This window comes from Aquarana catesbeiana, linkage group LG12, assembly GCF_042186555.1.
Source record: "Aquarana catesbeiana isolate 2022-GZ linkage group LG12, ASM4218655v1, whole genome shotgun sequence".
NCBI lineage: Eukaryota > Metazoa > Chordata > Amphibia > Anura > Ranidae > Aquarana > Aquarana catesbeiana.
In genome coordinates, this window is record NC_133335.1 from 10,549,130 (window position 1) to 10,574,175 (window position 25,046).

The 25,046-nt window shown below is 47.5% G+C and overlaps 1 protein-coding gene across 1 annotated transcript in view; it reads right to left on the minus strand.

Annotated features, from left to right (window-relative positions):
- CASS4 (Cas scaffold protein family member 4) overlaps positions 1-25,046 on the minus strand; it is a 97,527-nt gene that overhangs the window by 5,039 nt on the left and 67,442 nt on the right. Inside the window, exons 2-7 of the mRNA XM_073607220.1 lie at positions 17,130-17,558; positions 9,347-9,451; positions 7,673-7,816; positions 4,891-6,225; positions 1,817-1,894; positions 101-181 (exon numbers count right to left, since the gene is read on the minus strand). Coding sequence (XP_073463321.1) covers positions 101-181; positions 1,817-1,894; positions 4,891-6,225; positions 7,673-7,816; positions 9,347-9,451; positions 17,130-17,558 — 2,172 coding nt within the window. The remainder of the gene's footprint in view (positions 1-100; positions 182-1,816; positions 1,895-4,890; positions 6,226-7,672; positions 7,817-9,346; positions 9,452-17,129; positions 17,559-25,046) is intronic.

Sequence of the window (25,046 nt, forward strand, 5' to 3'; positions counted from 1 at the left end):
AAAGACAGTCATTTCATGTATTAAACATTATACTGTATGTGGCCCTTTGGTGATGTCATGAGCCAACGGACAAGCACTGATTGACACAAAGCACACTTACTTTTAATAAACACGTAACGCTTTTCCCTACGGGGTCTTCATTTGTGAATATCCGAGAATCCGGCTTTAACCATCCTCTACGCTAGAAGGGGGAAAAAAAAAAAATCAAATTGTTGCTAAAAATTTCTCTTACAGCTCTGCTCCACTAGGGGGCACTGTTGTTTTTTTTTGTTTTTTTTTTTAATCTGTTCATACCTCGCTCCAACCGGTACACATATACATATTAGCTATACACTATATTACCAAAAGTATTGGGACGCCTGCCTTTACACGCACATGAACTTCAATGACATCCCAGTCTTAGTCCGTAGGGTTCAATATTGAGTTGGCCCTCCCTTTGCAGCTAAAACAGCTTCAACTCTTCTGGGAAGGCCGTCCACAAGGTTTAGGAGGGAATGTTTGACCATTCTTCCAGAAGCGCATTTGTGAGGTCAGGCACTGATGTTGGATGAGAAAGGCCTGGCTCGCAGTCTCTGCTCTTATTCACCCAAAGGTGTTCTATTGGGTTGAGGTCAGGACCAGTGGTGGCCGCTCCATTAGGGGCGCCGCCCACCCCCCACCCCCAATCAATGCACCCAGCCCCTAATCTATAGGCGGGGTGCCGGACGCATGGATTTCAATGTTTGGTTTTTTTTAAGCACAAGATTAGAGCCTGAGGCTCTAATTGGTTAAAAAAAAAAAGGCTGGGCTTGGGGTGCAGAGCACTGCACCCTGAGCCCACCCAGTTGTGCGACATTAGCAAAATGAATATTCGCTAATGTCTTCTGCTTCTCCTTCTGGACAATCAGGAAGCGTGTCCTGAGACCTGATTGGGCAGGGAGTCTTACAACTCCCGGCCAATCGGGTCTTAGGACCCACTTCATGTTCGTTTGAAGGAAAAGCAGCGTCCCGGCACTTCCCACGACAAGCTGGAGCAAGGAGCAGCCCAAGGTAAGGCCACTGGTCACTGCCTTCCCATCCCTCTCCCGCGGCAGCGGGGGAGGGGGACTGGCAGTGTCGGTCATGGTAGTGCGGGTGAGGGGGGCAGGTTTGTTTGCCACCCCCCTAAAAATATGGCTCATCCGTGTCTTTATGGACCTTTGTGCACTGGTCCAAATCATTTGGTGGAGGGGGGATTATGGTGTGGGGGTTGTTTTTCAGGGGTTGGACTTGGCCCCTTAGTTCCAGTGAAGGGAACTCTTAAGGTGTCAGCATACCAAGACATTTTGGACAATTTCATGCTCCCAACTTTGTGGGAACAGTTTGGGGACGGCCCCTTCCTGTTCCAACATGACTGCACACCAGTGCACAAAGCAAGGTCCATAATGGATGAGGGAGTTTGGGGTGGATGAACTTGACTGGCCTGCTCAGAGTCCTGACCTCAACCCGATAGAACACCTTTGGGATGAATTAACGCGGAGACTGCGAGCCAGGCCTTCTCATCCAACATCAGTGCCTGACCTCACAAGTGCACTTCTGGAAGAATGGTCAAACATTCCCATAGACACACTCCTAAACCTTGTGGACGGCCTTCCCAGAAGAGTTGAAGCTGTTATAGCTGCAAAGGGTGGGGCCAACTCAATATTGAACCCTACAGACTAAGACTGGGATGTCATTAAAGTTCATGTGTGTGTGTATAGGCAGGCGTCCCAATACTTTTGGCAATATAGTGTGTATTTATTATTCAGTCTTTTGTAGAAAACATAATAGTCAGTGATTGGCTGAATGTAACATTTACCTTCTCTTCAGGGCTGGTTTTACATTCAAGTTGCTGCATTGGTGACAATTGCTGCATCTTTTCAAAATCTTCTTTTTTCTAGGAAAAAAAAATAAATACATTGGAATATTGATCTTTAATTTTCAGTGATATGAGAATGAAGCAGAAGAAAGACGTCTGATTTATCCTCTAAGCACTGGTGGTGACACAAATGCTACAGAGGTCTATCAGTGTTTGCCCATGTCCCTTGTATACCGGCAGAAACCTAGTTAGTCAATATATTGTGGACATGGTCAGATGAAATCAAATTAAAATATACTGCATTTTATTACCCTGAACTGAGGAAGCCGTCTCATGCTATTCCATTGTCCAACAGCAGGGTAGGGATCGTGAGGTTACCGAGCTGTATTGTTCTAACTATAGTAGAGAAAAGTCTGGTCACCAACCTGGCTTTGTTGCCTGGAAGGCTGGGCAAATACCAGGAGTGGACAGACAGAAACATATATTTGTTATCAGGTTAAAAACAGCTTTCATATATGCCAGCCATTCTCTTTCAGGGTTCCGTGGACCTCTAGGGTTCCTCCAGGGGTGGCTAGGGGCTCCATGAGCTGTGCATACAAAAAAAAAGAAAGGCTAATAGTGCATTACCGGGTACAACTTTATTGGAAAATAAATAAAGAATGAGTGCATATGCACAAGAGCCATAGAGTAATAAAGCATTCTAGACCAGACCCAAGTGCCAGGATGGCCAGGGACGAAACGCGTTAGTTAGGGAGTCTTGGTGACACCGGGATTGTGCTGATACTTCATCTTATGATAGTCAGCCTGCCACTTGGGTCTGGGCTATAATGCTTTATTAGCCCATGGCTCTTGTGAGTATGCGCTCATTATTTATTTATTTTCCGATAAAGTTGTATCTGGTAATACACTAGGTCTTTGCGCCCCTTTTTTCTTGTATGTTTGTCTTCAAGATTTCTCAATCTCAAGAGGGCAGCATCGGCGTAGCTCACCAAGGATGTGATTATAAGTGACCTTTCCATGGTCTATATTGGATCTATCTTGGTCCTTACGAAGCCTTTAATGTTACGGTGTCTGGAGAACATATTCGAGTCCCATGAGCTGTGGCTAACCGTCCACCTATCTGATGGTCCCTGCATAGTTCAAGGTCCAACGCCACTTGGCAAAGCCAGTTGCATGACTGCAAGGGTGTCAATCTGCCCACCTTGCAAGGCAGACATCTTTCCACTTATCACCACCAATGTAAGGGGCTTTTTCTCAATGTCCCTCGATGGACTAATCTTACCAGGGGTTCTCCGAGACCTGAAAATTATTTCAAGGGTTCCTCGGAGATTAAAAGTTTGAACTATGCATTTGAAGTGTGCGCTTGCAAGCCTGGGGGGTAATTGTGCCCTTCACGATCCAGGCGTAATTCAGATGATACTCAAACCCGCTGCATCGGCCGAGAAGAACAAGGTGCGCAAATTCACCCTAAAGTTGGCTATATAGAGGCTAGATCTTTAGCCGTCAAATTCTGACAATTCCCAAAAATATCAACAAAGCATTTGCCTCCTCACCACCCCACATACCCCAATCTCCCCACCTCTCACGACTCCCTTATGACCAGTGGTACCACAAGTCTGTAGGGATGTAAGAAAGCTCTTGACTTCTGCATAAAGTGCCAGTATTTGGATAAGATTGCTCCAGGTTTCAGGTCTCCCATGGTACGCTTGTATTAGTGTTTCTGCATTTTTACCACAGCCAACATAGCATTGTTTAAACCAAGGGTCTCCAAACTTTCTAAACTCAGACTTTAGGCGGGCAGGACAGTGGGGGTAGATAATGCCCCAGGCTTGGTGGTCAGTGGGAGTAAAAAAGTTACATAGCACCCCTGTGGTTAGGTGGAGGAGGAATCGTTCCCAATCGTTGGTGTCAGTGGGAGGAATAGTGCCCCATCATTGGTATTAGTGGGAGGAATAGTGCCCCATCATTGGTATTAGTGGGAGTAATAGTGCCCCATCATTGGTGTCAGTGGGAGTAATAGTGCCCCATTGTTGGTGTCAGTGGGAGGAATAGTGCCCCATTATTTGTGTTAGTGGGAGGAATGCTGCCCCATCATTGGTATTAGTGGGAAGAATAGTGCCCCATTGTGTGTGTCAGTAGGATGAATGGTGCCCCATCATTGGTATTGGTGGGAGGAAAAGTGCCCCATCATTGGTGCCAGTGGGAGGAAAAGTGTCCTATCATTGGTGTCAGTGGGAGGAATAGTGCCCCATCATTGGTGTCAGTGAGAGGAATAGTGCCCAATGATTGATGTCAGTGGAAGGAATAGTGCCCCATTGTTGGTGTCAGTAGGAATGGTGCCCCGTCATTGGTATTAGTGGGAGGAATAGTGCCCCATCATTGGTGTCAGTTGGAAGAATAGTGCCCCATCATTGGCATCAGTAGGAGGAATAGCATCCCATTGTTGATGTCAGTGGTAGAATGGTGCCCCATCATTGGTATTAGTTGGAAGATTATTGCTCCATCATTGGTGTAAGTGGCAGAAGTAGTGGCCCCATCATTGGTGTCAGTGGGAGGAATAGTACCCCATCATTGGTATTAGTGGGAGGAATAGTACCCCATCATTGGTGTTAGTGGGAGGAATTTTTGACGTCTTTGATCTTTGACATCTTTGATGTCAGAGGAAGAATTTATGCTCCATCATTGGTATCAGTGGGAGGAACAGTGCCCCATCTTTGGTTTCAGCGGCAGGAAAGGGGCAAGCAAAGGGCCGTAGCTTGGAAACCACTGGTTTAAGCAATGAGCAATGATCTGTAAGGTTTGCCTATGAGATCTCCAAATGTAGACGTTTTTCGTTTTCCCGGAGTATTGATCAAATGAGTGGCAACTAATACGGTCATAAAGACTCTTGGACACAAATTGAACGATCAAAAACAAAAAAGTAGGAAAATGCTCTGAACTTTGAGTTTAGTCTATTGAGCTTGGTGGTGGATAGCTGGGGAAAAAAACATATTCCGAATTTTTTTTGTCAATTATACCAAATATACTGCCTGCAAATAGACATGTTCAATAACCAAAACAAATTGTTTACTGACCTGCAGGTACACATATCCACTGTCTTCTACAGATTTCTGTTTTTGCAGCGGGTACCTCTTATCTTGGCCTTTCTCCTCCGTCTGGTTTATAGAGAATTCCTGAAGGACCTTTGTGTCTGGTCGTGTCGGTACCTGAGGTTTCTGGGACACCACATGTTCCTTGGCAGTTTTTGGCCTTTTCTCTTCTTGCTTTTTGAATAAAAGCTTTCCGTTTGCAATGATGATGGACGCAAATCTCTTAATGTCTTCTGGAATTGTCCTGGCTACCATGACAAACTGGTCAAGGTCATCAGGTGTGGTGCGAGGTTTATCAATGACCAGGGCTTGTAAAGACCATTTGCAAAGATTAATGCACTCTTGGTTCCTGGAAAGAGTCTGGAAAGAGTCTGAGAGAGTTTGCAGTTGGTTGTTGATCCTTTGTTGGATGTTAACGTCTGTTAAGTGAGCCGTATTGGCTTTGATGGTCTGGGCAAAGTCAATGAATTGCCTCAAAGTAGAGATGATGCTATTAACAGCTCTGTGAATGTCTTCAAGGTTTGATTCCATATTTTCCTGCAGTCTCCACTTGCTGCTCACAAAGATCATTAGACTTGCGATGGAACTGGACACCCGTTCTTGCAGTTCAGTTAAATTCTTGATGACCACTTCTGGCTCTACAATCAATTCACTTGAGCTGTCTTCAGAGGTGGACGTTGTAACAGACTCACTTGAAGTGGTTGATGAAGTAGACAAAGTGCTGGTTCGACTTTCTGAACTTGACACAGATAACCTGTCGTATTGAGGCTTATGCAGAGACGGTTTGTTGTCCTTTGGCAGCGGTGGAGGGACGTCATAAATGCGATCATGGCACACCAAGCTGCCCACTTCCATTTTTGGTGGAGATCCAACAGCTGACCCTCTTGGGATATCATAAACATTTTCCTTGGAGTCAATCATCTCCATCCTTTGTTTACCAAAACTCGCTGAGCCTTTTCGTAAACTTCCATTCTGATACGAAGGGGAGACATCACGAGAAGCAGGAATGTCATAAAGACATTGATTGGCCACTGTTGACTTACTGGGTGGGATATCGTATATTTGACTAGATGGGCAGCTGCTCTCTTTCTTTGAATGCACAGGCCCATATCGAGTTGGTGGCACATCGTATACCATATTTTGATCTATGGATATCTTTCGGCAGTTGGGTGATAACAGGTTTCTCTCAGGAGACAAAGGGATATCATAAATCCAGTCAGACTTGCGGGGATTTGGTAGGGTGTTGAACTGGCCACCAACAGGTGGTGTGACACTCCTGTTTCTCAGAACCAGCGTTCCGGTTGGTGGAATATCGTATACCTGAAAGGAATATGAGTTGGTCAATATATGATTTAAATACTTTGTATGTTCCACCAAAGAGATGGCGTATGGTTCTCATAAAGGACATATCAGAATTAAGTCTCCCAACTTATAAGCCAACCTCAATGCACTGTTTATTTTATTTTATAAGTGGCAAATGAGGTTTAATGTTGATAAATGTAAAATTATTTACTTGGGGGACTAAGAATATGCATGCATCATACATACCGGGGGGGGGGGGGTACAACTGGGGGAATCAATGGTAGAGAAGGATCTGGGTGTTCAGGTATATCATAAGCTACATAATAGCATGCAATGCCAAGCAACGGTTTCCAAAGCAAGCAAAGTCCTTTCTTGTATTATAGTAGATATGGACTCCAGAGAGAGAGATTATTATTTTGCCCCCCTGTACAAATCATTAGTAAGACCTCATCTGCAATAAGCAGTCAGTTTTGGGCACCAGTTCTCAAAAAGGATACCGATCGGCACCATTCGGAAATGCACGGAAAGGCCCGAGGACAGCTCGGCTATCCTCAGGTTTTTCCGCCCGTTTCCGAGGCTCTCCGGCGCCCTTCCACCTCTGCGGTATTGCAAGCCATTGAAGTCAATGCGGAGCAAATTATTTTAGTTTCCATTGACTTCAAACTCGCTTTGATATGCAGTACTTTGGATTACGAGCATACTCCTGGAACGGATTAGGCTCATAATCCGAGGTTCCACTGTATTCAAGAAGCAGCAGGAGAGGTAGTGGAAGCACAAATCTTCAGAATAAGCAAAAGCAGGGAGATCCTTGCATTGTAGGTTTTCAGCTACAGCTTCCTCTCCAGCAAGGAGAACAGCAGTGACCAAATCTCACTCCAAATCTGGCAAGACTAATGCCCCGTACACACGATTGGACTTTCCGACAACAAATGTTGGATGTGAGCTCGTTGTTGGAAAGTCCGACCGTGTGTATGCTCCATAGAACATTTGCTGTCGGACTTTCCGCCAACAAATGTTTAAGAGCAGGTTCTCAAATTTTCCGACAACAAAACTTACACAAGTCCGACGCACAAAAGTCCACGCATGCTCGGAATCAAGCAGAAGGAGCCGCACTGGCTATTGAACTTAATTTTTCTCGGCTCGTTGTACGTCTTGTAGGTCACCGCGTTCTTGAAGTTCGGAATTTCCGACAACATTTGTGTGACTGTGTGTATGCAAGACAAGTTTGAGCCAACATCCGTCAGAAAAAAAATTCACGGTTTTGTTGTCGAAAATTCCGATCGTTTGTACGGGGCATAACAGTCAGAGGCAGCAGACTAATAACATCATCTCAGTCTAAGCAAAGTGACTGGAGCTCAAGGACTGTTTTTTTTTTTTTTTATATATAATGTTGCCGTATATTGTGCCATATCAGGAAGTAATTATTGCAGACTTCTAAAGGTATTGAAATGTTCATTTTACTTACATTGGAGGCTGTGGAGGTTTTGGGTTTGCTCCTTTCTGGTGTGTCCGGACTTGATGGGATGTCGTAAATTTGCTGTTGTTGACTTTGCTCCATAGATAAGTGAAATGGGGACCGCCCATTGACCGGTGATGGGCTTTTACCTCTCTGCAAAAAAAAAAGAAAAAAAAAAAAAAAACAAGAAATGTAAATAACATTCTTACAAGTCACTCCAGCAATTGCTTTACTAAATACCGTATATACTCGAGTATAAGCCGAGTTTTTCAGCCCATTTTTTAGGCTGAAAACCCCCCCCTTGGCTTATACTCGAGTGAGGCTGCCATTTGCAGCCGTACTCTTGATTACTAAAACAGCGGGTGAATCACGATGTGTCATACAGTCTGTTCGGCGGCCGTCCATTGTACCAAAGCCCCACCTCCTCCTCGCCCGTGATAGAGAAACACTGATACAATGCTGGGAAACTGTATCAGTGTTCCGTCTGTCACATACGAGGAGGAGGCGGGGCTTTGTTACAATGGACGGCCGCCGAACAAACTGTATAACACAGCGGGAGACACCCGCTGTTTTAGTAATCAAAGGTACGGCTGCAGATGGGCACAATGAGGCTGCAAATGGGCACAGTGAGGCTGCAGATGGGCACAGTGAGGCTGCAAATGGGCACAGTGAGGCTGCAAATGGGCACAATGAGGCTGCAGATGGGCACAGTGAGGCTGCAAATGGGCACAGTGAGGCTGCAAATGGGGACAGTGAGGCTGCAGATGGGCACAGTGAGGCTGCAAATGGGCACAGTGAGGCTGCAAATGGGCACAATGAGGCTGCAGATGGGTACAGTGAGGCTGCAGATGGGCACAGTGAGGCTGCAAATGGGCATAATGAGGCTGCAACTGGGGACAGTGAGGCTGCAGATGGGCACAGTGAGGCTGCAGATGGGCACAATGAGGCTGCAAATGGGCAACGTGAGGCTGCAAATGGGCACAGTGAGGCTGCAGATGGGCACACTGAAGCTGCAAATGGGCACAATGAGGCTGTAAATGGGCACAGCGAGGCTGCAGATGGGCACAGTGAGGCTGCAAATGGGCACAGTGAGGCTGCAAATGGGCACAGTGAGGCTGCAGATGGGCACAGTGAGGCTGCAAATGGGCATTGTTTACCCAGTAGCTGCTGCATTTTCCCACCCTAGGCTTATACTCGAGTCAATACGTTTTCCCAGTTTTTTGTGGTAAAATTAGGTGCCTCGGCTTATATTCGGGTCGGCCTATACTCGAGTATATACGGTAATCAAATCTAACAGTGAGCTTCCATAAAATAAGGTAGAACCTCTACCCAAGCAGTGAATGGAACTTCCTGGTTCCTCTCCATACTTCCATATTCTCTGTTTAATTATTATGGGGTCGTGACTGGGGAGCCAGTGATATGTTGGCCCCTGTAGAATCAATCCAGAGGACCCAGGAAGTTCAGCTCACAACAGAGAACTAGCAGCAGGTGGAAGGTGGGGGAAGATCTCCATGCAGTGGTCACAGACAACTGCAGAACCTCCAACCAACCCCCTACCTCATTTCACTTGTAAAGTAAAAAAACAAAGGTGGGATGAGGGGCGTCATTCTTATCTGTAGCAAAAAATATATATATATATCTCTGACTGTAATAAAATAAAAGAGGTTGACGGCTGCATGTTACCTGGGTGGAGGAGGGTGGCGTGTTCAGTTTGGAAGGTGGGACATCATACAGCTCTGCCTGGCTTATACTGGAGGCCTTCGAGGCTCGTGGGAGAGTGAACAAATGCTGCAAGCAAAAAAAAAAAAAAAGAGACAACAAAATAATATGCATTTATTATTATGGTTTCGAAAACAAGTACCTAAATATACGTAAAATTAATTTTTAATTTACAATTTACTTTTTAATTACTCTTCAACAGAGTGATTTTTGGTGGTGCAGGAGATTTATGATTTTTTTTTTTTAAGAATCTTCCAACTTCTAAAGAGTCCCTTTAAATAATATATGTGATTTTCCCATGCAGGGCTGAAGCAGCAGATCCATCCATTTAACTATCTCCCTCCCCAGCTGCCATGTTTACGTTTTCCTTCGCTCCCCCGCTACTCCGTTCAGCGGTGGAGAAGGTATCGGGGGGGCTTTTTCTCTTTATATTTTCAGGAAAGGAAATGTGTGCAGCTGGTGGGGCCACCAGTAAAATGAATCCTGCTGCTTTGCCCTAAATGCAGGGCCGTATGCCCTATTTTTGCTGCCCCCTCCATTGGTTGTAAGGATGCTGGCGGCCAGGCTGCACAGGGTCATTGTTTGCTATGATGCTTTGGGCCAAGCTGCACAGCATCCTTGGTTGCTGGGATGCTGGCATCTGGGCTACACAACATCATTGGTTGCTAGGATGCAGGCAGCTAGGCTGCACAGAGTCATCAGTTGCTAGGACCCTGGCAACTAGGCCACACAGCGTCAATGGTTGCTATGATGCTGGGAGCTGAGTTGCACAGCATCCTTGGTTGCTGGGATGCTGGCATCTGGGCCACACAACATCATTGGTTGCTAGGATACAGGCAGGCTGCACAGAGTCATCGGTTGCTAGGACCCTGGCAACCAGGCCACACAACGTCCATAGCTGCTATGATGCCGGGGGCCGAGTTGCACAGCATCCTTGGTTGCTAGGATGCTGGCAACTAGGCAAGGCAACATCACTGGTTGCTAGGATGAAGGCAGCTGGGCTGCACAGAGTCATCAGTTGCTAGGACCCTGGCAACCAGGCCACACAGCGTCATTGGTTACTATGATGCTGGGGGCCGAGCTGCACAGCATCATTGGTTGTGGGGATGCTGGCAACTGGGCCACACAACTTCATTGGTTGCTAGGATACAGGCAGGCTGCACAGAGTCACCGGTTGCTAGGACCCTAGCATCTGATGCTGGGGGCTGAGCTATGACCAATGATGCTGTGCAGCTTGGCCCCTAGCATCATAACAATCAATGACTCTGTGCAGGCTGGCTGCCTGTATCCTAGCAACCAATGATGTTGTGTGGCCCAGTTGGCAGCATCCTAGCAACCAATGATGCGCACAGCAAAGTATTGACTCAGGGGGGCGCCATACAAAATGCCCCCCCACACTTTTCACATATTTATTTGTTTCATTATCCTTCCACTTCACAATTATGTGTCACTTTGTGTTGGTCTATCACATAAAATCCCAATAAAATACATTTTTGGTTGTAACATGACAAAATGTGGAGAATTTCAAGGGGTGTGAATACTTTTTCAAGACACTGTATAACAGCTTCAACTCTTCTGGGAAGGCCGTCCGCAAGGTTTAGGAGTGTGTCTATGGGAATGTTTGACCATTCTTCCAGAAGAGCATTTGTGAGGTCAGGCACTGATGTTGGACGAGAAGGCCTGGCTCGCAGTCTCTGCTCTAATTTATCCCAAAGGTGTTCTATCGGGGTTGAGGTCAGGACTCTGTGCAGGCCAGTCAAGTTCCTCCACCCCAAACTCGCTCATCCATGTCTTTATGGACCTTGCTTTGTGCACTGGTCCAAATCATTTGGTGGAGGGGGGATTATGGTGTGGGGGTTGTTTTTCAGGGGTTGGGATTGGCCCCTTAGTTCCAGTGAAGGGAACTCTTAAGGCGTCAGCATACCAAGACATTTTGGACAATTTCATGTTGTTGTGCCGCAGGTAAAAGGCTGATATCTTCAGTCATTCCCACCCACAAGCATTTTTTAGAGGAGTAACTTACATTTTTTTTTAATTTAACAATACACACACACACCAGAGGGTGTAACACAAAAACAAGCACTAAGTGGAAAACAAGCAGTAATTGGCCTTTAAGGCCACATCGCGTGTCACTTTTAAATGTATGAGTTTCAACAGTGCGCCTGGCACCCACTGCGCATGCGCGAGCGGCGCCGCGCGCCGTGATTGGCCGCTCAGTCACCTGGGACCTGTAATGGGTCCCAGATAAATTGACAGGAGGGAGGGAGCAGAGCTGAGCCCTTCCTGTGCCGAGGGGGAAGTGATGTCACCAGCCCAGGCACTGGAAGGGGCAGACCACGAGGGACCCCCTAGCAACAGGCATTTAGAGGTACTGTAAGTAAAAAAAAAAAATCCAAATTTTTTTTTAAATTTTTTTTTAGGCACAATCATTACTTTTTTTTTTATTAGGGTGGAACACCACTTTAAGTTTGAGTTATGCTTTCTGTAAAGAAGTTATTTTTTAAAGCACTATTTCATCTATGAAGATTTTTCAGTCTGTATGTTGCAAATTAATATGTGTAGCCAGAAAAAAAAAATCTTTTAAGTCATTACTAAGGTAACCACAAAAATCGCATCACAGCAGAGCAGCGCCACACCTACATCCCATTTTCATTCATATTGCAGTTTTTTTTAAGCCTGTGTGCATGGAGCCTGAGAACCAGTCCCTTCTCGTCCAACATCAGTGCCTGACCTAAATGCTCTTCTGGAAGAATGGTCAAACATTCCCATAGACACACTCCTAAACCTTGTGGACGGCCTTCCCAGAAGAGTTGAAGCTGTTATAGCTGCAAAGGGCTAGAACAATACTTGGCTTCAGTGGCGTCGCTAGGGGGTGGCTTTTGGGGCTATAGCCCCGAATCTGGGGCCCACAGCCCAGAGTCTCTGTAGGAATCCCCAAGGGGAGGGGAGGCTCTCTGGGGAGCCTGATGTAAGTGGGGGGCTCTCTGGGGACCCTGATTTAAGGGGGAGGCTCTCTGGGGACCCTGATGTAAGTGGGGGGCTCTCTGGGGACCCTGATGTAAGTGGGGGGCTCTCTGGGGACCCTGATGTAAGTAGGGGGCTCTCTGGGGACCCTGATGCAGGGGGGAGGCTCTCTGGGGACCCTGATTTAAGGGGGAGGCTCTCTGGGGACCCTGATGCAAGGGGGAGGCTCTCTGGGAACCCTGATGCAAGGGGGAGACTCTCTGGGGACCCTGATTTAAGGGGGGGCTCTTTGGGGACCCTGATTTAAGGGGGAGGCTCTCTGGGGACCCTGATTTAAGGGGGAGGCTCTCTGGGGACCCTGATTTAAGGGGGAGGCTCTCTGGGGACCCTGATGCAAGGGGGAGGCTCTCTGGGAACCCTAATGCAAGGGGGAGGCTCTCTGGGAACCCTGATGCAAGGGGGAGGCTCTCTGGGGACCCTTATTTCAGGGGGAGGCTCTCTGTGGACCCTGATGCAAGGGGGAGGCTCTCTGGGAACCCTGATTTAAGCGGGAGGCTCTCTGGGGACCCTGATGCAAGGGGGAGGCTCTCTGGGAACCCTAATGCAAGGGGGAGGCTCTCTGGGAACCCTGATGCAAGGGGGAGGCTCTCTGGAGATCCTAATGTAAGGAGGGGCTCTCTGGGGACCCTGATGTGAGGGGAGGCTCTCTGGGGACCCTGATGCAAGGGGGAGGCTCTCTGGGAACCCTGATGCAAGGGGGAGGCTCTCTGGGGACCCTGATTTAAGGGGGAGGCTCTCTGGGGACCCTGATGCAAGGGGGAGGCTCTCTGGGAACCATGATGCAAGGAGGAGGCTCTCTGGAGATCCTAATGTAAGGAGGGGCTCTCTGGGGACCCTGATGTGAGGGGAGGCTCTCTGGGGATATATACACACACACACACATGTGTATGCCAGCCCAAGCATATGACTTTCTTTACTACGTTGCTATGTGCTCTAGCCCCAGATCTTTTGTAGACCTAGCAACACCCCTGCTTGGCTATGTGTTTTACTTCAAATGACAGTTTGGGAGTAGGCAGTTACATTTAAAAAAATACAATGTAATAAATACAATTGTTATTTGACAAGGGACACCAACAAAGTTGTATCTTTGATCTTAAAAACTACGGGATAATGGTGTTGTGGTAACTTGCCCCAAATAAAAAAAAAAAAAAAAAAAAAAGAAAAGCATAATAATATTATTCTTGATATCACTAAAAAAAAAAAAAAAAAAAAAAAGCCTTTCATTTACAATAACTCCATCAGTATCACCAGCAAAGCAGCTTCATTATTATCCCATTAAAGAAGAAGAGAATTGTGCGCTGCATTTCCAGATTTCATAATTTTCCGCGTCACGAATGTTAATTCTCCATTACGAACGCTCGTTTACAAGACCGACCGCTTCCGGCTCGTCCTTGCTTCCCGAGCATGCGTGTTTGTAACTTTGGACTTTTGTCCGACGGACTTGTGCACACACGCTCAGGAAAATCCAACAACAGACATTTGTCAGCGGAAAATTTTAAAACCTGCCATCCAACATTTGTCCGCGGAAAATCCGACAACATTTGTGCGATGGAGCGTACACACGGTCGGATTTACCGCCAACAGCCTGTCATCACACAATTCCCGTCGGAAAGTCCGATTGTGTGTACGACGAGGCTTTACTCCAAGTCATCTCACTTTCCAAGCAGGTTGTGGCCACCTGTCTGCACACACCTTCGGTAAATTGTTTTTTCAGATTTGTTGCTACTTTAAAAGGCTCCGGAGCTTTAAGGAGCTGAACATTTCGGAGGCTTTACACAGCTTGTTCCTCACAAGATCCAAAAAAACAGCTTTTCTATAAATAAAACATTTTGCTGACTGATGAGGAAAGCAGGAGAGGAATGCATCTTCTCTCCCAGCACCCAGGCCTGAAGTGGAGGGGCCCCGTGCACCGGCCCCGTTTTTTGGCTCCTGTTGGAGACGTGACCCAGCTGCTCCCAACAGCTGAATATGTCAAGTGCTTAAACATTTGTGTCGTGCAAAATCCAGGAGCGAGGGTTCAGCGGGGCCCAAATAGAGCTGTACAGAGGTTCCCCTTATGGCCCCGCCGTGTTTTCAGCGATCGCTTACGTAAAGCTGTCACCCGTTCAGATGGAACGCAACAAAAAAAAATCCAAAAATATGCATCCTCTGACTCTGAACCCACAACAGATCCCGAGGAAGGCAGCTTCAGGCTTACCAAATGTCACCTCTTTTCATATGTCACCCCCCCTCCCCCCTCGCAGGTCGAATGAGAAAAGCGCCATTGAGAAAAACGTTTGCACAATTTTACCTGCCGGTACCAGCAAGAGAGCAACGAGTCGCTCATCTAATCTAGCCAATGAGGGAGCAATGCATGTCATCAGAAGTATTAATCTGTTCTGTATAGCAAACTTTCTAAGCAAAGGGCCAGTCCCCCCCCAAAAAAAAGTCTGGATGTGTATAAATTATACTGTAGGAAGGTAATATGGGGAATTTCCATCGGCCTCGGAGGATTAACAAGGAATTCTTTTCCCTGTTGAAAGTCTTAAAGAGGACCTTCAGTTTGTTTTTTGTTTTTTAAAAGTCACCAGCTACAAATACTGTATATAGCAGTGCCGGGGGTCCGGGGAAGTCTTCCCGAGGAACCAGGGTTGGCTCTCCAATGCTCCTGTGCAGCGCTTTATGAATGGTCCTAAACCCTCATGGAACATGTGACATCTCCCAGAAGGCTCCAGGAGGGGGCGGGGCAAGGGGCACCCCCTCCCCCATAATTCAGTTACAGGTCTGGTGGGGGGGTCCAGCAGGACTTCACTTTTTTGAGCAAAGTTCCACCATATAGTGAATAACGCTTTATGGTACCCCAGCGATCGTGATCCCGACAACAACTCACCAGCACGATGATTGCTATACAGCAGGGGGCTCCAAACTGCGGCCCAGGGGCCAGATGTCCCCCTTTGCTTACTTTTATCTGGCCCTTAGGGCACTATTCCTCCCACTGACACCAATAGTGCCCCATCATTGGTGTCAGTGGGAGGAATAGTGCCCCATCATTGGTATCAGTGGGAGGAATAGTGCCCCATCATTGGTGTCAGTTGAAGGAATAGTGCCCCATCATTGGTGTCAGTGGGAGGAATAGTGCCCCATCATTGGTGTCAGTGGGAGGAATAGTGCCCCATCATTTGTGTCAGTGAGCGGACTAGTGCCCCATTATTGGTGTCAGTTGAAGGAATAGTGCCCCATTGTTGGTGTCAGTGGGAGGAATAGTGCCCTAAGGGCCAGATAAAGGTAAGCAAAGGGCCACATCTGGCCCCTGGGCCACAGTTTGGAGTCCCCCTGCTCTATAGCAATCATCGTGAAGACTTCCCCGGACCCCCGGCACTGCTATATACAGTATTTGTAGCTGGTGACTTTTTAAAAAAAACAAACTGAAGTTCCTCTTTAAGACTTTTAACAGTGAAAACAATTCCTTGTTAATCCTCCGAGGCCGATGGAAATTCCCCATATTACCATCCTACAGTAAAATTTATACACATCCAGACTTTTTTTGGGTGGGGGGGGGGGTTTGTTTAACAGTTGACTAGAGCTGGCTTCTTTAGTTGAATTTGGACCTTCTCTTCGGTTGTAATGACTCCTTTCCTGTACTGAAAGTCAGAGGCGACTGGTGTTCGATATCTTAAGGGGGGGGCAAACAAAAAGATGGATGGGAAGGTGGCAGGGCCAGGACAAGGGGTGGGCAAAAGGGGCGGCTGCCTTGGGCACAGTGGTATCATGTGAAGTGGGGGGGTGCCTAAAGGTGATGATGGTGGGGGGGTTGATTTGTGTTGGGAGCGGGAGTGGGAATTTGAAGGGTGGCAGAGGGTAGGAATTGTTCTAGAAGAGGAAATTGGGGGGAGGGGGGGGGTGCTAGGAATGGTGATTTGGGGGTGATTTGTGTTGGAAGGGGGGATGGAGGAAGAGGATTTGTGCTGGGGAGGGGGGGGGGATTTGGGGGGTTTGTGCTAGAAGAGGTGATATAGTAGATGGGGGAGCGAACCTGCTGCTAGGAGCAGAAATTCTTTTGGGGGGGGGGTTTGTGCTAGGAGGGGGGGCGGGCGAAAGGATTTGGGGGGTTTGTGCTAGAAAAGGTGAACCTGTGCTAGGAAAGGGAACCTGTGCTAGGAGGGGAAATTCTTTTTTTGGTGGGGGAGGGGGGGATTTGTGCTAGTAGGGATGATTGTGGGGTATTTATGCTAGGAGGGGAAATTAGGGGGAGGATTTGTGCTTGGAGGGGAAATTTGAGGGGTAGAGGATTTGTGGGAGGTCACAGTTTGGTATGTTTGCCGTGGGCTCTAGATGACCTGGTCTCGGCACTGGAAGGCGGCGATCCCCCCCCCCCCCCATGGGAGACGGACAGGAAGGCGGTGCCGTTGCTTCTCCTCCCGGCTGGAAAGGAAGCGGGTGCTGAGATCCCGATTGGCCGGGAGAAGCCAGAAACCGATGGAGAATATTGATTCGCTAAAATCACAAAGTGGGAGGGCTCGGGGAACAGAGGACAACCTAAAGCAAGCCAATTAGAGCCTCAGGCTCTAATCACGTCCTTGTAAAAAAAAGTGATGGACCTCATAGAAACCTCTTAGTCCGGCGCCCCGCACAGTACACAGCCACACACACAGAACGATTGGTTTTTAAAATAAATGACAATATGACTAACATTTTTTTAACTTTAAGATGTAACGCTTGGTGACATCTCTCTCCATCGCCTTACCTGACTGGTGGAGCTGTTGGCTTTTTCATAAAATATTTCGGCAGGAGATGAGAGCGGAGTCTGATAGATGTCCCCAGATGGGGTCTTTGGTGTCATCGGGGAGATGTACAGGTTCTCCATCGGCTCATACATAGATCCAGACTCCACCTTGGGTGCTGAGGGCACCTGGTAGATGTTCTGCGGGCTCGGCCGCCTCCCCAGAGAGTTATAGCTGATGTTCGTGGAAGAAGGAGAGTCATTCTGCTGGATGGTGAAGAGCTGAAGACGATTGGCTGGAGCAAGGCCTTGCCGCCCGTGTAGGTAGCACCGCCACCAGCCTTCGCTGCCGAAGACGTTTCGTTCCAACACAGTCAAGATGTCCCCTTTACGGAAGGCGAGCTCGTCCGCGCACTCGGCCTTGTTATCGTACAACGCTTTGGCCAACATGTTCTACGAGAGAAAGACGGTGTTGGGTTAGTTTGGGTCATGGACCCGGACACTGAGTATCCTCAGGCTAAGAACTGATAGTGATTATTAGTGAATCTTCATTATATGGTTTATACGGAAAGTTTGGAGTGTAAGTGTTCCCCTTTATTGGGTAACCCAAGTTATTTAAAGGTGCAAGCTCTTGGGCTGATTTGGACCCCTTCCTCTGGCTTTCTACATTTTATTGACGAAGGGATCAAAGTTACCCTGAAAGCTTCAATAACTCCACTTACCCAAAAAAGGGGGTCACTCCATATTTGTGGCATTAATCAATGGCTAACGTGTTACAATACTCTACTACTGCTAGGATGGTTTCTACCCGGGGCCCCCCAACTTCTCACTGCGAGGGCCACTTTGTATATTTTACAAATATTCACTGGGGCAAAAAAAATAAAACTGTTTTATAAATAAAAGAATTAAGAAATGAATGCATAAGTTTTACTTTGAGTTTTTTTTTTTTTTTTGCATGATATGATTTAGAGGAACAGAGTCTTCAGTAAAACAAAGCAAAGACATTCCAAATAAACTTGAGACCATCAGAGTCCCCCCTTAAATCAGAGACCTCCTTACATCAGAGTCCCCTCTTACATAAGAGTACCCATCAGAATGCCCCCTTACATCAGTGTCCCAATCAGAGTTCCCCCTTACATCAGTGTCCCAATCAGAGTACCCCTATACTTCAGGGTCACAATCAGAGTTCCCCCTTACATCAGGGTCACAATCAGAGTGCCCCCTTACAACAGGGTCACCATCAGAGTCCCCCCCCCTTACATGAGAGTACCCATCAGTGCCCCCCCCTTACATCAGGGTCACCATCAGAGTGCCCCCTTACATGAAGGTCCCCATCACAGTCCCCCCTTACGTGAGAGTACCCATCAGTGTCCCCTCTTATATCAGGGTCACCATCAAAGTGCCCCCTTACATGAGAATACCCATCAGTGTCCCCATCAGAGTGCCCCCTTACATGAGAGTACCCATCAGTGTCTCCTCTTAGATCAGGATCCCCATCAGAGTGCCCCCTTACATCAGGGTCTTCATCAGAGTGCCCCTCTTACATGAGGGTCCCCATCAGAGTGCCCCCTTACATGAAGGTCCCCATCACAGTCCCCCCTTACGTGAGAGTACCCATCAGTGTCCCCTCTTATATCAGGGTCACCATCAAAGTGCCCCCTTACATGAGAGTACCCATCAGAATGCCCCCTTACATGAGAATACCCATCAGTGTCCCCATCAGAGTGCCCCCTTACATGAGAGTACCCATCAGTGTCTCCTCTTACATCAGGATCCCCATCAGAGTGCCCCCTTACATCAGGATCCCCATCAGAATACCCCCTTACATCAGGGTCTTCATCAGAGTGCCCCTCTTACATGAGGGTCCCCATCAGAGTGCCCCCTTACATGAGAGTACCCACCAGAATTCCCCCTTACATCAGGGTCCCCATCAGAGTGTCCCCTTACATCAGGGTCCCCATCAGAGTGCCCCCTTACATCAGGGTCCCCATCAGAGTGTCCCCTTACATCAGGGTCCCCATCAGAGTGTCCCCCTTGTATCACGGTTCTCATCAGAGTGTCCCCCTTGTATCAGGGTTCTCATCAGAGTGTCCCCCTTATATCAGGGTTCCCCCCTTACATCAGGTTCCCCATCACAATACCCCCTTACATGAGGGTCCCCATCAGAGTGCCCTCCTTACATTAGATTACCCACCAGAATGCCCCATTACATCAAGGTTCCCATCAGAGTGCCCCTTTACATCAGGGTCCCCATTAGAGTGCCCCTCTTACATCAGGGTCCCCCACCGGATGCTGCACCAGATTTTGCACTCTCCAGTTATACTAAATCTCCCCATAGCCTTTTGGGGGCCACAACATCCCCCTTCATCAGGGCAAAGTATCGGGGCATTGGTGGACCTCTGAACAGACCGGTCTTTACTAAGAAATATTCAGAAGAATGGCCAATAATTAACTCAGCAGCAAAGACACGCCATAAAACCAAGTAATAAAAACCATACAGGGATTCTAACACCCGATACTCTTTGGCTGTAGATACTTTTTAAGAATAAAAAAAAACAAAGTAAACCAGGGTGTCAGCTCCTGAATACGTCTTTAATGGGGTTGGAAGTGGCGATATCGAGCGAATATGGTTGGCGGTTGATGGTCGTCATGAAATGACAATCATGTGCTCAGGAGAGAACAGTATGTTAAATAGAAGCAGATCCCCAATACAGAGGCACATGAAACTCCTACAGGAACTTTGAAGTAGGAAAATAATTATTAGCAGACCTTTCACCGGCTGACACGGTTACTTTCTGTTCAAAACAAACCAACCGTGGTAAAATCCTGATTGCACAATTCCACTCGGCCATCCCAAAAAAAAAAAAACCAGGCCCTGTGCTCAGCCCCTCCTGGAGGTGAAGGAAGCCCGTCACCGGCTAAAACCGGCCGGAATGGCAATATCAATGGAATGCCTGGAGGTGCCTGGAGGTTGCAGGTTTTGTTCAGCCCCAAAATAGAGTTACCCCAAGAGCTCAGGTCAGGGCCGGGACAACACGGCGGGGGGGGGGGGCAAAAGTGGCGGCTGGGCAGTGCCCTGGGCACTGTGGTATCATGTGAAGTGGGGGGGGCACCTCAAGGAGATAATGGGGGGGTTGATTTGTGTTGGGAGGGGGAATTTGGAGGGTTACAAGGGCTAAAAATTGTTCTAGGAGAGGCTATGGGGGGGGGGGGTGCTAAGAATGGTGATTTGGGGAGATTTGTGTTGTGATGGGGGAAGAGGATTTGTGGAAAAGGTGAGGGGGGGCGGGGGGGTTGTGTTAGAAGAGGTGATATAGTAGAGGGGGAGGGAATTGGAGGGAATTTGTGCTAGGAGGGGAAATTCTTTTTTTTTTAGGGGGGGGGGATGTGAAGAGAGAGGATTTGAGCTTGGAGGAGGGATAGGGGGGCAGATTTGTATTGCTTAGAGGGTAAGCATGCAGATTAGTGCTCACTTTTTTTTGGGGGGGGGTTGCTGACACCTAATGCTCATACATTTTGGGGGGGGGGGTTACAGTTTGGTATGTTTGCCATGGGCTCTAGATAACCTTGTCCCGGCACTGGCTTAGGTCTCCCCCTCTCGTCTTCCTATCCTACTCATTGGTCCAGGGAGAGGGATGGCCACTCCAGCCAAAGTACATATGGATTCTCTTATTGGATGAAATTAACCTATCTTGTACCCCCCCCCCCCCGCCCCAGGGCAGGACTATACTATTTATTAAAGTGTATGCAAACCCTGGCATGGTCGTGGGCCTCTGATGGGGAGGCTAATGTAAGGGGGGCTCTGATAGAGACCCTGATGGAAGGGGGGGGGCTCTGATGGGGACCATGGTGTAAGGAGGGGACTCTGATGGGAACACTGATGTAAGTGGGGCTCTGATGGGGGGCCTAATTTAAGGGGGCCTCTGATGGGAACTGTGATGTAAGAGGAGCTTTGATGGAGAGCCTGATGTAGGGGCAGATTGTGATGGGGACTCTGATGTAAGGGGGACCCTGATAGGGGTCTTTGATGTAAATGCAGACTTCGATGCGGACCCTGATGTAAGGGGGGCTCTTATGGAGGCTGTGATGTAAGAGGGGCTCTGATGGAGACCCTAATGTAAAGAGGGGACTCTGATGGGAACCCTGATGTAGGGGGGATTCTGATGGGAAACCTGGTGTGGGGGGGGCTCTGATGGGAACTGTGATGTAAGGGGGGGCTCTGATGGGGAGCCTAATGTAGGGGGGGTATGATGGGGACCACAATGTAAATAGGGGGCTCTTATGGGGACCCTAAAGTAGGGGGGCTCTGATGGGGAACCTTATGTAAGACAGGCTCTGATGGGGACCACAATGTAAAGGGGGGGCTCTGATGAGGACCCTGATGTAGGGGGGTTCTGATGTGGAACCTTATGTAAGACAGGACCCTGATGGGGACTTTGATGTACAGGAGGGGCTGTGATGGGGACCCTGATGTAGGGGGGCTCTGATGGGGACCCTGCTGTAGAGGGGCTCTGATGGGGAACCTTATGTAAGATGGGCTTTGATGTGGACCACAATGTAAAGGGGGGGCTCTGATGGGGACCCTGATGGGGAATGTAGGTGTAAAATGTACAATGCGGCCCTTGTAATGATATAGGACAGGAAGTGTGTTTTTGGCAGGATCACCAGGTGAAAATAATGAAAACCAAGAAAACAAATGCAGTCGCCACATCTAGGGACTGGTGATCTGTAATATACAGTATTACATTGTTATTGTTGGGTTTACTCGCACTTTACAGTATATCTGAGATCTGCGCTCATTGAAAATAGTTCCTAGGTTCCCTTTATTATTTCCAGCGGGAGATAAATCTCTCCCCTCTCGGCCAATCACATTGACAGCCACATTTTCAGAATGTCAGCAGAAAAAAAAATAAACCTAGAAAGTTGTTTTGGGATGCCGGGAAGGAAACCTGAACCTCCTATATTTTTATCCTCAGCATTTGCTGCATGGAGCAGCTGGTTTAAAGGGAAAATGACTCCTCTCAGCTGATAGTGGAGGAACCCGAGAACAATGGCTCCTTTCACACGGCCGAGAGACGGTCAGCAGGTCCTACAGCTGTCACCCACCGATCGACAGCAGATCTCACTTCTGCCATGATGGCCGCTGACTGTTTACTACTGACAATGCCAACACACTCCCCAAATGCCCCTCCACAGCCCTATAGGGAGCATATAAACCTCTAATTCATATATATATATATATATATATATACAGTGCATTTGGATAGTATTCACAGCGCTTCACTTTTTCCACATTTTGTTATGTTACAGCCTTATTCCAAAATGAATTAAATTCCTCAAATTTCTACAAACAATCCCCCATAATGACAACCTGAAAGAACTTTGTTTGAAATCTTTCAAATGTATTAAAAATAAAAAAGGAAAAGAATCCCATGTACATAAGTATCACAGGCTCCTCCCATGTACATAAGTATCACAGACTCCTCCCAAGTACATAAGTATCACAGGCTCCTCCCATGTACATAAGTATCACAGGCTCCTCCCATGTACATAAGTATCACAGGCTCCTCCCATGTACATAAGTATCACAGGCTCCTCCCATGTACATAAGTATCACAGGCTCCTCCCATGTACATAAGTATCACAGGCTCCTCCCATGTACATAAGTATCACAGGCTCCTCCCATGTACATAAGTATCACAGACTCCTCCCATGTACATAAGTATCACAGACTCCTCCCATGTACATAAGTATCACAGGCTCCTCCCATGTACATAAGTATCACAGACTCCTCCCATGTACATAAGTATCACAGGCTCCTCCCATGTACATAAGTATCACAGACTCCTCCCATGTACATGAGTATCACAGACTCCTCCCATGTACAAGTATCACAGACTTCTCCCACGTACATAAGTATCACAGACTCCTCCCACGTACATGAGTATCACAGGCTCCTCCCACGTACATGAGTATCACAGGCTCCTCCCATGTACATAAGTATCACAGACTCCTCCCACGTACATAAGTATCACATGCTCTTTCCATGTACATAAGTATCACAGGCTCCTCCCATGTACATAAGTATCACATGCTCCTCCCACGTACATAAGTATCACAGGCTCCTCCCATGTACACAAGTATCACAGACTCCTCCCATGTATATAAGTATCACAGGCTCCTCCCATGTACATAAGTATCACAGGCTCCTCCCATGTACATAAGTATAACAGCCTTTGCTCAATACTTTGGTGAAGCTCCTTTGGCACCAATTACAGCCTCAAGACTTTTAGAGTATGATGCTACAAGCTTGGCACACCTATTTTTGGGCAGCTTCTCCCATTCTTCTTTGCAGGACCTCTCAAGCTCCACCAGGTTGGATGGGGAGCGTTGGTGCACAGCCATTTTCAGATCTCTCCAATCGGGTTCAAGTCTGGGCTCTGGCTGGGCCACTCAAGGACATTCACAGAGTTGTCCCGTAGCCACTCCTTTGTTATCTTGGCTGTGTGCTTAGGATCGTTGTCCTGTTGGAAGATGAACCTTTGCCCCAATCTGAGGTCCAGAGTGCTGTGGAGCAGGTTTTCATCAAGAATGTCTCTGTACATTGCTGTATTCACCTTCTACTCGATCCTGACTAGTCTCCTAGTTTCTGCCGCTGAAAACTGAAAAACATCCCCACAGCATGATGCTGCCACCACTATGCTTCACTGTAGGGATGGTATTGGCCAGGTGATGAGCGGTGCCTGGTTTCCTCCAGACATGACGCTTGCCATTCAGGCCAAAGAGTTCAATCTTTGTTTCATCAGACCAGAGAATTTTGTCTCTCATGGTCTGAGAGTCCTTCAGGTGCCTTTTTGCAAACTCCAGGTGGGCTGTCATGTGCCTTTTACTGAGGAGTGGCTTCTGTCTGGCCACTCTACCATACAGGCCTGATTGGTGGAGTGCTGCAGAGATAGTTGTTCTTCTGGAAAGTTCTCCTCTCTCCACAGAGAAAAGTTGGGTCTCTGTCAGAGTGACCATCAGGTTCTTGGTCACCTCCCTGACTAAGGGCCTTCTGAGTTTGGCCGGGTGGCCCGCTCTAGGAAGAGTCCTGGTGGTTCCAAAATTCTTCCATTAATGGATGATGGAGGCCACTGTGCTCATTGGGATCTGCTGCAGACATTTTTCTGTACCCTTCCCCAGATCTGTGCCTCCATACAATCCTGTCTCGGAGGTCTACAGGCAATTCCTTGGACTTCATGGCTTGGTTTGTGCTCCGACATGCAGTGGTAACTGTGGGACCTTCTATAGACAGGTGTGTGCCTTTCCAAATCATGTCCAGTCAACTGAATTTACCACAGGTGGACTCCAATCAAGTTGTAGAAACATCTCAAGGACGATCGGTGGAAACGGGAGGCACCTGAGCTCAATTTTGAGTGTCATGTCAAAGGCTGTGATACTTATCTACATGGGATTGTTTTCGTTTTTTTTTTAATTTTTAATAAATTTGCGAGGATTTCAAACAAACTTCTTTCATGTTGCCACTATGGGGGATTGTTGTTTGTAGAATTTTGGAGGAAAATAATGAATTGAATCCATTTTGGAATAAGGCCGTAACCTAACAAAATGTGGAAGAACAGTTCAGGAAGCGGCACCAATAAACATAAGGAAATAATTGCATGTTGGAAGCTCTACAGTCATAAAGCTTGGAGAGGATCCTCAGGAGAACATTATACAGGTAAGAAGCTCTTGTAAAGAGGTCGCTCTATAATTACACTTTCCCTGGAAATGACCCGTGAAGAGTTAGGAGGCGGTGGCGGCGGCGATGCGACTCGAAACTTGTAAACAGAAGAGAAGGAATACAATGTCCTAGCGGGCCGTCTTCTCCATAGAAATCTACATAAAAGGAGAAGACCACATAAAAAAACAAAGGGAGAGTAACGTCACCCATTCTCCTATCAA